Source organism: Syngnathus leptorhynchus, chromosome 10, assembly GCF_054491065.1.
Source record: "Syngnathus leptorhynchus isolate UIUO chromosome 10, UIUO_Slep, whole genome shotgun sequence".
NCBI classification, from domain to species: Eukaryota; Metazoa; Chordata; class Actinopteri; order Syngnathiformes; family Syngnathidae; genus Syngnathus; species Syngnathus leptorhynchus.
In genome coordinates this window covers 2745896-2759399 of record NC_141204.1, presented here as the reverse complement: position 1 = coordinate 2759399, position 13504 = coordinate 2745896, and the positions used below count along the sequence as shown (strand labels likewise).

The following is a 13504-nucleotide window of genomic DNA, read 5'->3' as shown; positions in this document are numbered from 1 at the left end:
TTAAAATCAAAGTGGTAAGGCATGTTTTGCTAGGCTGTGATTGCACCTCACTTTGATTTTAAACAAAAAAAAGCAGCTAAAAATAAAAGCAAGTCGTTTTTTCTCCTGTTGAATTGCACCTAAATAAAAATCCGATTTCATCCCTACTTAAATTCTCTCTGTTCAAACGAATCTCTATTCAAATTCATCTTTGACGTCTATAATCGTCAACGATAGTGAACGAGTTCACTAGCTTAGAATGGCTACAACAATTGTGTGTGTACAGTTCATAAAACTGACATTATAGAAACCCTTCCATTGATTACCTTCCATGACTTTCTACAGGCTATTAATCCAAACTAAAGGTCCCGCAAGGGTTCTGCTGCTGATATAGTGCAGTCCGGTCTCCCCCCAGAGCTGGAATCACTCAGGTCATGAGAGTCTGCAACGGCCGACAAGATGGGTGCCAATGGGAATCCGCAATCATGAGGCCTAATAAGGGCAGACGAGCCCACTCAGCAGTTGATGGATTGGCGTTGAGCGTTTCGAAGAACAACACGCCTCAGATTGCGAAGGGGGATAGCGGACTACGCGTGGTGATAGATGGCTCAATCATTCCTACGTCCCCGACGTTCTCCTACCGGACCTGCGCTCGCCGAGAAGTGCCGCCGAGGTGGACCAGTTCTGTTGTCTTTCTGGACAAGCTATTTTCAGCTTCCCTAGTGGCACCGGACAAGAGGGGAGCAGGAGAAAGTGTTCGGTATAAGTCTACCGTCTTCGTTTGGATCTGCACGCCGGAAAGTTCCAGAGACGCCGGCGAGCAGCACGACGGTGGCGAGAGTTGGAGACGGCGTGAAGCAGCAGCATGTGAGTCTCGTCTAATAGTTAAGGTTAGGACAAGGGTTAGGGCTAACCTAGTTCTTACTATTCAATTGTAATTAGAAGGCATCAGAAGCTCCACACTCTCCGTCGTGACTCGAGGCGGACGACGAGGCGCTCTACGTTGGTCTCATTTGTGCCATGTTTCCAGTTATGATCTTCAAATGTGTTTTAAGAAGCAAATCCCTGAATTTAGTCTACAGAGTGTTTGAAAGAACATATCCAGATTTTTCTCGTGACATGAGATGTCCACGACTGGTCGTGACAGTTGATGGCACCAAGCCATCATCTGTGTCATTATTTATAGCCGCTCTTCTCCCGCGTTGACACTTCCCAAATGCATCCGCGGCAGGACTTTTGTGTGGATGTCAGAGGCGAAAAAGCACTCAGAAAAACAAGGCGGGCGCTTTGGACGTCTGGTTCCTGGATGTGAATTCAACAGAGATGTTCCATAAAAGTAGGACAAAGGGAGATAACAGAAGCAGGATAGATGCATCGTCATCTTCTGCATTATTCATCGGCCACGCTCGTGTTGCTCACGGCTCTTTTTCACTTTATGAGCCGCTGTTGGTGGTCATTTCGAGGTGTCTTCATCTTCCTCTTCTGGTTTATACGCAACATAAAACGACGATGGAGCTCGGAAGCATTTATTGCGAGCGCTCGTGTTCTGACGTCATCTCATCATAATTAGTTTTCACCAAATGTCATTTTTCCTTTTCTGTCTGCAACTCAAGGCAGGAGAGAAGAATCACAAGAACATCCAACAAAGTCGGCAGAAGGTGTCCAGATGGATTATTGTCAGTTCTACTTGAAGATAAACACTGCAGAAGCCTGGCCCAAGTCGCTCAATCTCAAAGTAGGATGCGCCGCCGCCATCTTGGGAGCTGCCAACGTGGGCTAGCTCCATAAGTTTGACTGGCTATGAACTACAAACAATTTTAAGTTCAATAAAGTCTCCAAACTATTCATCAAAATAGTTAATAAATAAATAGATTAGTTTTTTTAATTCATCATCGCAAGTCTTCTTTTTAGTCATTATAATTATGTATCTAATGATATTTAAAATAAAAAAAAAAGTAAAATAATAAAGTATAATACAAAAAATTAATAAAATCATAAATAAATTAATAAATAATAAATAATCATAAATAATTGTCATTATTATTCTTAAACAATACAGGAATGTATCTAGCTTTCTAATTTTCTAATCTCTTTAATCATCCTTGGATGTTCTTCTGAGGTTTCCTTGAGGATTGCCATTCCCTGCCGATGCTCTCATCCCCGCTAAAGCAGAGCACAACGTTAATACTTCCCCCTATTACAAGGCCGCGGAGAGGATTTAGCAAGGTTAAGGAATAGATTATGTTCCGAGCAGGTTGAACCCAGACGCGATTCCCCCCTTTTTTTTTCCAACTCCATCTTCCTGCAGGATTAGTGTCAAAGACCTGCTGAACTTCTTCCCACCAATAAGCAAGCTGCTCCCTCTGGATCTTCTCCCCCCCCCCCACCCCTCTCTCTCTCCTCTCCCCTTCCCGGTCCCAGGAGACTCTGGAGCTCTTCAGGCCAGACTTCATCAGCCAATCTCAGAGTCGAGTGAGGATGATGAAGCAGGGGAAGAGGAGGGGGCAGGGGAGGACCAGCATCAGCCTGATACGAGACGAAGATGTGCAAAGGAGGAGGTCCACCACCAGTGCCGGCCCGGTACGAGACGTGCCAAGGATGAGGTGCACCACGCCGGATCCGCTTAGCGGTGAGCGCTGACCCGAGACGTCCAGGCCTGCATTCATTTGTGCTTTTATTACATTTTTTTTTTTTTTTTTACACTTGTTACACACTGATGACACCCTTTAAGGGTTGGGACCTCTTCTGAAAACCCAATGGAGTGGAATTTATTACAGTTAAATATGTGGACTTGTTCATTTCGACTTCACATCTCAATGAGTTTGGAAACTTATAGTGGTCGTTTATTATAAGGATGGGTTTAGTCAACGGGCTTTTGTCCAACTTTGCCCTCTGCTGGCAGGTATGCAGCATTGCAGCTTTATACAAATAGACGCCAATAATGCATACGTACTGGACACTTTATTAGGTACAGGTTTCAATCTATTTTTATTCTTTCTTTCTTTCTTTAGAACACATATGGAGTTTTCTCATGTTATGATAGTGAATAAAATCCATTGATAAATATATATATAATATTATTACTTTTTTTATTCTCTATGCCTTCAATAAATGCATTTTTTAGAAGATATAAACTGACATAAAATCAAACTTTCATTTTGGATTATGAGTTTTAAAAACTAAAATCAATATTTATTCTATATTTGCAATTCACCACTCTGTGTGTCCTAGATAACCTTTTCAAACCAAGAAAGAGGTCAATATCACTCAAAGAAATGCAACAGCGATCCAGAAGGTGAGTTTGATTCCCAAACGCAAACAACACGTAATGACTCAGGCTTAGCCACCAATCGATTTACATTCTGAATCCATTTTCCCAAGAAGCTATTTCGTTAGTTGAAGTCTCACATGACATCACGCACGCTTCGACGTTTGGTGCAACTTTAGAAGAATGCAAAAATAATAAACCCTATCTAATAGAAAAGTCGCGTTTTGCTGCCATCTTGTGGCAGCAATACACAACTGCAAAATGTGACTTGTACAATTGAAAATATCTTTTGACGTGGAGATATCCCGCCGTATTGTTTATCTTATTATTGTTGGCATCTGTGAATGTGTGGACATCTTGACATGAGAAATGAACGGCCCTCCATGCGCCTTATCTGCTCCTTTTTTTATGTTGCTTATCTGGAACATGACCCCCCCTCCAACTCCAATCCTTTCCAATCAGATGGTGGCGAGCCATTGTAACTTTTTCAAAGGTGACACTATCTGACTGCCAGGATCTGCTAACACGTTGCCAGTGGCATCTAAAGGAATGAAAAAAGGAATCTCGTGCATAAGACCTGCTTGCTAGATAACTGCCCGTGTAGCTCTCGTCCCTAATCGTGTATGTGTGTGTGTGTGTGTGTGTGTGTGTGTGTGTGTGTGTGTGTGTGTGTGTGTGTGTGTGTGTGTGTGTGTGTGTGTGTGTGTGTGTGTGTGTGTGTGTGTGTGTGTGTGTGTGTGTGTGTGTGTGTGTGTGCAGGATCTACAACCAGCTGGCAGAGGTGCAAAAGAAAAAGCAGGAGGAAGAGAAGAGAGCAGCCTTCCAAGCCAACAGACTGCGAGTAGAGCTCTTAAAAAAGGTGAAGACTTTTTAAATACTGTTGGATGGAAATAATATTTGATAATAATTCCATAAGGGATCATAACTTCGATTTCTGAAGCTCATTTCACGGCCCCAAGGACGCCCCAACAGTATTTCATAGGGTCATTATCATGTACATCACGTAAAATGTGTATAGCTCTACGTAATGTATTTAATAAAATACTCATAAATGTTAATATTCATATATTCAATTGATTTCATTGTGTAGCTTTATTATTCATTTCTAGTTTCAATCTAATGGCCAGTTCTTGCAACATGAGTCAAAACAGTCATGGTGTTAGAATGCAATGAATGCAAATTATCATGAAAACAGTAATAACCAAATCATATTTGAAAGGTTACTTTTATTAAATCAATTTTAAGAAATGCTTAGCGCTCTTTTGTGGTTGTTAGAAACAAAATGTTTGCTTGGGGTGCCCTTTAAATATTAAATGTTTTTTCTACAGATTTATTATTGTTAGTCACGAATAAGAGCTGGACTTTGTATTGAGTCCTTGTCAGAACATTAAAATTACGGATATAGCTGGATAAAGGAAAGAAAAACAGTCAAGGTGCAAATAATATTGTATATTGTCGTACGGCAGAGGGCGCTGTTTGACTGTTAAAGTCGTCTATTACCGCTTCCACGATTTCAATGACCTTTGACCATTCAGAATACAATTCATGTCGTTTCATGAACTCTATCCCATGACATGAGCTCACACATGTGCGAAGATTGGTAAAACACGAGATTTATTTTGGAAATTTCACTTGTGTAGCCACTGTAAGATTTTGTCATAAGTGTCCTAAACAAACAACAGCATCATTTATGTTTTTCTAATTGTTAAATATATTTTGAATACTAAAATGTCCCTCATAGTCTTATGAATTGTTGTTCAAGGTAAAACTATTGTTTTTATTCCTCATTATTAGCGGTGGTAAACTCTTCTGGGAGTATGTTCTATTTTTTTCCGCCCATCAGCATTCAAAAGAGAAACCAACTGTCAGTCCCGGCGGACATGTTTTGTGTTTCACCGAACCCGTCAGCTGCACTCGCCATTTCTCAAATAACATATTACCTGGCCTGAACTACAGCGAGATTGGCACTTGCTTGATAAAGTTGGCTTTAGGGAGCTCAGGAGGAGATTTTTAAAAAAATGAGCTGGCAGCTGTCCGGCGGAACAGTCGGATGGCAAACTAAAGTGATTGCAGCTACCTGAGCCTCACGTACACACACACACAAACACACACACACACGCCGATTGAACGAAAAAGCAATTTAGCTGGTATGATGCCAAGGTGCTCCTCAAAGGAGATTATGATGGTCTTCAGTGATGATATTGTTTTTTTTGGTGGGGGAGGAATTGTATCAGTAATGTTGCTTTTCTATTTTGGCAGAGACTTCTGGACCACATTCTGCAAAGATGAAGGAGCTGCACAGAATGGCAAATACTTATTTTCTATTTCATCCGTACCGTCAGTATTAATTGTGTCTGAGCGAACAAAGTTTGTCAGTTCATGTCGAGACGCTAAACTAGATTACTCAAAGAAAATTGCCAAAAACCAATTTACATCGGGTCAAACAAAAATGATATATCGCTAAATTATATTTTTGTACTCTTTTTTTAATCTAGTCTGACAAAAACAAGTACTCTATCTCTAAATATTTATATTTGATTCATTTTTTTTCATATCACATCTGTTTTTACTTTAAGAATAATACTCCAACACGTGATACATGTTTTTTATAATCTAATGCTTACGCAGTAATCGGAACTATTTAAATGTTTTCTCTTTACAACATAATACATTCATATATTAATTAAATGTCAAATAAAGGTCAAATAATATCTTATTTAAGTCATAAATAGAATATAGCGACAATACAACGGCATATTCATCCATAAATGCAGTGTGATTTAAATTGCATTCATATTTTATATTTTTACCCCTAAATAAAATATTCCAAGGACGTTATATTGACTTTGCGGAAAATGGAACTCTCGCAGCAAAAAGCTCCTTGACGGTGTCATTGCTAAAGTAAATGTTAATCAAATGCGACGCTCGGCGGTGGAGGGAAAAGTCTTGCGTTTGTCTTGACCCCCCCGAGGGCCTCCCATGTGGAACCTCCTAGCCGCAAGTCTAGAATTCCAAAGCTAATCGAACTCAGGAGACCGCCAGCGTTGGCTGAAAGGGACCCTTTGTCACCGGGCGGCGTAGCGGGAGGTGACATTGGAACACGAGAGAAGAGACCACCTTTAGCGCGATAAGATGACCGACAGCCTGGGGAGGAATAACATTGACACGTGTCGTAGGCCCCGACAGAGATAAAATGACGGAAAACTTGACAGTGACACGTGGGAGATTTGTTTTTGGACTGTGCAGTTCATAAATATTGGGACACATGCACATTCCACTTCTTTGCCTTCGGGTTATTGTCCATCTGGCCATTCATACAAGTGTATTGGTTGGGAAACGGCTGTAATGACGAGCTGATCCCTGTAGATGGCAGCACATTGGTTTGAGACTAGTCGGTTAACCTCCATCATAGAAGTTGCATGACTGAGACGTTATTTTTGGGTCATCTTCATCCAGTGTGTCATAATGGGGGGGAACCGGTTTTGCGATTGATTACCACCACGGGCGCTCCACCGTAACGTCCACACGCCGTGGCAGCTGTTACGGCAGCGAGGGGGCATCGCGTTGGAGGAATGATGCCACGTCGCTCGCTTCCAGATAATGAGCACAAACTGACACCCCAACGTACTCGAGGAGAAGGCCTGCCAGGCTGCAGCGTCCTCCTCCTCATCATCATGGACATCATCATGTGGATGCTATCTGCTGAGTTCTCTTGACTGGCTCCCCAGATGACTCAAAAGGCCCCAAGTGCCAGATAAGGGCGGCTCATGGCACGCCGACCATTACAATCACGCCGAGCGGCTGATTGCAAAGTGTTTGCTCATTATCGCCCGAACCTTATCATCTCCGCATCTGTCCTTTTCCGACGCTGGAGCATGCTGATGGCATCCCCACAGCCACCCTCCATTAAAGTCAACTATTTCCCACATGCCAAGTAAAATGTCGTGTTAAAGTCGTTTGAAGTCAGCCTAAGCCATGCAGCGAGAATTTGTGAGCTAATATGGGACCCGTGTGCACATTTGTGTCTTTCCGGATTGAATTTGATCATTTACTGCAACGTGTTCATCCTAATCCATCAATGTAAAAGATGATCAGACGTTACGTTATAAAGTGGTGTCTGTCTCTGATCCCTTTTTGTTGAATAATTTTGCTTGAATAATTTATATTCAGTGTTTTATATGCTAATTATTTCATCAATTGTTATTGTAATGATTGTTTTGTTTGAATTCAATTTGCTTTTTGGTGTCGATTAAATTTGTATATTTTATCCATGGCAATTGACTGTTGTTGGACTATTTTCGTTTTGTATTGTTAGATTCTCATTCCCAAACTACCTTTTCATGTTTCAATTTTAGATTGTTGGTGATTTTCAAACTATGATGAGTGAATTTGTTTTTAAATAGTATTTTTAATTGGATTTTTTTTTTTTCAAGTTAATTGCGGTGTGAATGGACCGGCGCTAGGACCATGCGAGCTCCTCAGAGCACATGGCTCGACGTCGTCTGCCGCTTGCTGTTTGAGGGCAGGCGGCGGGCGGGCGGCGCATCACTTTACGCTCCGCTCCGACCATCCTCAGCTTCGTTCTTTGTTTGCTCTGTTCGCTGCCGTTCCAGCTGTCATGTCCTCAGCGTTCGAGCAAAACTCCCACACGGAAACACTAAGCTAACACATGTTTCCCCACCGGCAGACTCGAGGGTGTCATTGGCGCGGTGGAGTCAAGCAAACTTTTCCCTCCGCTTCTTGGTGACAGCTTCGCGTTTGCGAGTCTGGCTGCTTCAAGAAGCTTTTACGTGCCCAATTTTTAATTTTGTCGTGAAACCCCGCTTTTGTGTTGCCTCCAAGTCACAAGTGGAGAGTTTTTGTCCTTTTTTCCATCATGAGAATCTGGCGGTGGAGGAAGAACTCTGGCTTTGTCGTCTCGGCTGTCATCTGGTGCCTGACCTCGGTTATCGCGAATGCTGACACTACGATTTACAACACTCTGGGGGGTAAGTGAAAGCAGCATACCCATCAGAGCTTTTCATTCACATGTCATTGATTGGTTCTTTGTTCAATCGACTTTTTCTCCCTCATCAATAATTGATGCAATGTTGAAAATGTTGCTATAGAGCAGAGGGAATATTGATATGCCTATTGTTGTATTGTTACTGTATAAAACCACACAGTATCATTAAATTGAACAGAAAATAAAACCGTTCTCTGTAGTGTAGATAGCTCGGCTCCTTGCAGAGGATAAAGAATATGTTGTTTTTGAATATCAGTTGCTTTTTTACATTGTGTTAGCATTAGCTTCAAGCTACCAAAGTAAAAGCCTGTATGTGGTAGTTTTAGATGAACATGTGATTGTCTTTGTTTCGTGTTTAGTTTGACAGAAAAACGCCAGTTTGAGGACTTCTTTTTAAATATCGCTATTTGCCAAAATACTGCTATTGTGAAGCTTTTATTTCAAGTTTCACGTCGGGTGCCTTGTAACTCAAGCCAATATTTTGGCAGCTTTTCTGTTGGCCTTTCGCCCCATATCGATCATTGATTGTGATTTAAATGCTTTTATGATGCATCCCAAGATCGTCAAGAATGCTATCCAGATGTTTAGCGCTCACATCATCTCAGCGGAGTCGTTAAAACTTTGACTCACAGGAGGAGTTGATCCTAGCGCGAGTGCAACGAGTCGTAAAAATAGTGTGAAGTAGGGCAGCGCGAGGCATCTCTTTGATATCAGCGGGATAGCGACTCCGCCGCCGCCGCCTCTGTGGATTGTTTGTCGTGGCTGCCTTCCAATTTCCACCTAAGCCACAACATTAGGAACTCATGAGATCTAATGTGAAATCTGTGAGGGCAGTGGAGAGTAGAAAATAGCCCTCACTTTTTGACCTTATTTGACAATATAGCTCAACCTTAAAAAAGTGTGTTTACAAGGCGAGGCAGGAACTTAGTGGTCTGTGTCCAAATAGTTGCCAGACGGCCAGAGTCAGATTTGCAAGCAGAGCCAACGTTGGGCAGCTGCCACACGCTGACTGACTGATTCGTGCCCAAATCCAGGCCGAGCGCAGTTTAGTAGTTCAGTAGCCCAAACGTGGCAGAACGCCGAAAATGCAGTCAAGAAAACATCAGGGCCTGCCATCGCATCGGGACAACCTACCTGGACAGAGTTTAGAGCTTAGAAGATATCCGTCCGTCCGTTTTGCATCGCGTTCGTCCTCATTTGGGTCAAAGTGGAAGAACCGGCCGGATTTACGATGATGGTAACGCCCGTGAACCAGCCAAATAAAAACCAGGCACAAAAACGATACTTTTGTTCAATTTTTGTCCGCAGGAAGGCCTTGGAGGAGGTCTGCACTCAGCCGGCTGACATCCAAGTTATGTTTGATCATTACAGCAACGCTGAAACAACAAAATCCAACAATGACCTAAGACTTTTGCGCCGTAATGTATCGTCCATGAAACTGTCCGTAGTGATTAAATCAAGATAAGAAAAAAAATATATCGTGCAGTCTTTGTGGAATTAAAAAGTCATCCAACATTTGTTACTAGGCTGTTGAACTCATTAAAAAGGGAGGGAAAAACATTTGTGAGTGTTTAAATCAAGTTTTATCAGTAACAAACTTTGACAGCAATGATTTAAAAACGACAGTGCAAACAATTTGGGGTTGTATTTTTCCACCATGATGAATCGCTCTCTGCCCGTGTCAACCGCTTGTCAGGGGGAGGATTCTAATCTCATTTTGAGCCAAGAAAGCTCAATAAATAATTAGCCAGACCAGCAAATGACCTGGATTAGATTTGTGGATCTGGTCCGGTCCCGCCAGCGACGTCAGACGGCATTCATTAGCGAGATTAGCGCGTCCAAACAAAGCCAGAGCAAGACATTCTCTCTCTCTCTCTCTCTCTCTCTCTCTCTCTCTCTCTCTCTCTCTCTCTCTCTCTCTCTCTCTCTCTCTCTCTCTCTCTCTCTCTCTCTCTCTCTCTCTCTCTCTCTCTCTCTCTCTCTCTCTCTCTCTCTCTCTCTCTCTCTCTCTCTCTCTCTCCCCCCTCTTTCTCTCTCCCCCCTCTTTCTCGCAGCCCACCTTTTTGGAAGTCGCGCATCTCGCTGATGAATCGCAGCCATCCGGGTTAAAACAAGCAGCGTCTGCTAAAGCCATTTAGGAAATGACCTCGCCGTGGTTTGTCTTTGAGAGCCCGGCGGGTAACTTGTCACTTGACATTTTGAGGACAGGCTGGCTGGCATTGATTTGTTGTCTTCTCCTATGAGGCATCATCGGCGCGATTGGGCATCTTTCTCTTTGGCCTCGGGCAAGCACGGCGTAGGTACACCGATGTTAGCAGACGTCAGTTTAGGCCACCGGTGTCAAACCCAAGGCCCGGGGGCCAGATACGGCCCACCGCATCATTTGATGTGGCCCGCAAAGACAAATTCGTGTGTCATTACTAGAACTGCAAATTGTCTTCACTTTTAATAATATCTTTTTTTTTTTTAATGTTTGACCAGTTTTTACTCGTCTGATTTAAGAAGCTATGACTACAATGCGGCCCGCGGAAAAAAAAGAGTTTGACACCCCTGGTTTAGGCTAATCCGTCTGGAAAGATGCGAGCGAGTTTCCAAGACGAGTATGAAGGCAGACAATGTAGCCTCCTCCCCCGCGGTGTTTGATTGATGGCTGTGTTGTTACACTTCCTCGATCTGGTGCTAAAGGCACTTAGCAATCCTTATCAAGTATGTAAGAACCTTCCACCCGAAGGCTACGCTTTGTTTGTGTGGTCTTGGCAGATTTATGCGAAAACGACTTCACGGGCAATGTCTGAAAAAAATAACAGATTGAATTTACAGGTAAAGATGCAAGCCCTTGTGGCATGTTTTATTCACGAGCCATCTTAAATTACACAAAACAAGAGGGGGCTTTAAATCTCGTGGTCGCCGTAGATCAATTGAAATATAATAATAATAACGTTGAATTCGTTAGCTGTATTTGGCATTTGTCGTTCATTCTAGCTAGTTTGTTAGATTGAAAGTTTAGTTGGCAAATTTGCTTGTTAGGTAGTTCTCTACTTGTAACCTTTGGCTAGTTAGCTAGCCTTCAGTGAAGCTAAAGGCATTTTTACTACAGTTCAGATTCACATTAATTTGTTCCCTCAATATGTTGTGGTTCATCTGCAAAATGGAATATTTTGTTCTTTCAGTGATTATCATCGGTATCATTTCACCTTTTCATTATTCCAGTCTTCATTCCGTAGCTTCATTATTTGATTTGTAAGCGCTACAACTGGGTTTATATTTTGTGCGTTTTAAGGAATATGAAGCAAAATCTTAAAATACACTCCCTTGTTTTTAAGAACAAGTAAAAGCAAAAAAAAAAAAAAAAGAAACATGACATTGGGAGTTTGTCAACCCCTCACCACTGACTGGGAGGTGACCCAACATGTGTAATAAATTCCAGCTAATCCCTAAATCCCCCTCCTAAATTCCTATCAGGATAAAATCTGTGTGAGACAAGACTGGAATTGACTCCTCGACCGGTCGCTCCCTCGAGATGATACTGAATAAAAGCTCCAATGACGATGAGCCGTTCCATCGTAAAGGTTATTCCTGTTTGCTGCGCTTGAGAGAAGCAATGGTGCTAGCGTGGGGGGTGGGGGGGGGGATTAGCACCTATTGATGTGTTGTCACTCGGGAAATAAAAACCAACGGCGCTGACAGCTGAAAAGTAAGCGAAAGGAAGTGTTTTGCCTTGGCGGAGTGACCAAGGCCTTTATCAGTCTTGATTCGACTGAAGATTTTCGCGCAGTCAAGAATTTGTTTGGATTCTGTACAAAACCGATTCAGTGCAGTTTGTAGAAAGCTGAAACGATTGTTCAAGGTTATGCGTCATCTTCCCTAACTCGATTTTCTTTTCCTCAGAAATCGGTAATTGGTTAGAATTGAAAAGCTCCGTTATTGGTTTTTGTGTAGCGTCGACACTCGAGGACACAAAGTAGAATCTTTAACGGTTCATTAGCCTTGGTCGAACTTCTTTTTTCTTCTTTTAATTGATTGTTATTTTTCTTCCCAATGATTCATAGGGACCTTCCTTTCTAAGCAAGCGATTGTCAGTTGGTGGATTTGTTTAGTTCACGGGCAAAATTGAATGACGGTACTACTTTATGGTATAATTTGTATGTATCACTGAACTCTGGCTGCCCCCCCCCCCCCCCACACACACACACAATGAACGTTGGCCACACATTCCCACAGACGCTTTACGCATGCGTCCCGAGGGAGCGTCAAAACGGGCCATGTTTTTCTTGCAGAACCTTGAACATCCTATCGCCTCCCTTTCTCCTCCTTCCTCACCCTCGCTGCATCTCCTCCCATGTGTAGGGGGAGAGTCGAAAGCCAGCGGAGGGGGGGGGAAAAAAAATTCCCCGCATTTACTGATTTGTCTTAATATGTTTCATCACACGCTGGCTATGTTTACAATTAGCCCATGTGACCTCATTAATAGTCATTTGAAGGAAACACAACTTTCCATTAATGTGTGCTGGTTCCTCAAAGCAAATCTTTTTCAGAGCATAAATGATGAGCAGGAACGGTCGACGTGTTTGAGAGACGATTGGCGGGTCCCGCCGGGTTACGCCGCTTCCCCGTGACTCGAGTGGCCCAATTTGTGATAACTCCCGTTTTCCAATATACACTCGTAAGCCTCTTCATGAGATTCAACCCCCGCGCCGTCTGATGAGATCCAATACAAAAGTTGGATAACATTGCACACTTATTTTGGAGTCGCATTTAATAAGACCGCAAAGGTCCAACAAGTCCATTTTGTTTTTGGAGGACTACTTGTCGAATTTTGTCTTGTCATATTTAAAACGTCTTTGGTATTTAACAGGAAGCGCCTCCGCCGAAGCCGAACGGCCGAGTCGAGCAGAACGTCACGAGACCACCGTACCTCTTCTGCTTACGGGCCGACACAGCGGACCCCTCAGCCAATTGGAACCGGGGGTAAGAGAATAATAAAAAGCATCAATAGTTGACAAAAAACACAATGCAACATATGGGAGTTGCTATTTATCATGTGTGGAAGATGAAAACAATATTCCTTTCTAATTTTTTTTCCTACCGCTGCCAAGAATACACCAAAACAAAGTCTCCGCAGATTTTTTTTTTTTTTTTTAATCTACCCTCAAACCGCAGCATTTGTTTGAGTCATGCTGCTGAGCCACAGCAATCCAACATGTGTTCAAATGCGAACGTTGTGTCGGGATATTTGTTTTCTAAATACATGT

The 13504-nt window shown here is 42.6% G+C and overlaps 2 protein-coding genes across 4 annotated transcripts in view; both read left to right on the top strand.

Moving 5' to 3' along the window:
- The first annotated feature begins 413 nt into the window (after positions 1-413).
- On the top strand, positions 414-5536 carry LOC147049921 (uncharacterized). The gene is made up of 6 exons (XM_085922816.1): positions 414-855; positions 1593-1714; positions 2401-2608; positions 3211-3274; positions 4007-4106; positions 5507-5536. The coding sequence occupies exons 1-6, from the start codon at positions 414-416 to the stop codon at positions 5534-5536; spliced, it is 966 nt and encodes a 321-aa protein (XP_085778942.1).
- A 2206-nt stretch (positions 5537-7742) lies between these two features.
- LOC147049920 (disintegrin and metalloproteinase domain-containing protein 12-like) overlaps positions 7743-13504 on the top strand; it is a 33287-nt gene continuing 27525 nt past the window's right edge. For all 3 annotated transcript variants that reach the window (XR_015067371.1, XR_015067370.1, XM_085921764.1), the window contains exons 1-2: positions 7743-8235; positions 13108-13220. Coding sequence is in view for 1 of the 3 variants with exons in the window: in XM_085921764.1 (XP_085777890.1) it covers positions 8124-8235; positions 13108-13220 (225 nt within the window). In the remaining 2 variants the exon portion in view is untranslated. The remainder of the gene's footprint in view (positions 8236-13107; positions 13221-13504) is intronic.

Coding starts and splice junctions, on each gene's coding strand:
- LOC147049921 (XM_085922816.1), top strand. CDS start 414: ATGAGAGTCTGCAACGGCCGACAAGATGGGTGCCAATGGGAATCCGCA. Junction 1,715..2,400: donor CCAAGTCGCTCAATCTCAAA/GTAGGATGCGCC, acceptor TCCCGGTCCCAG/GAGACTCTGGAGCTCTTCAG. Junction 2,609..3,210: donor CACGCCGGATCCGCTTAGCG/GTGAGCGCTGAC, acceptor TGTGTGTCCTAG/ATAACCTTTTCAAACCAAGA.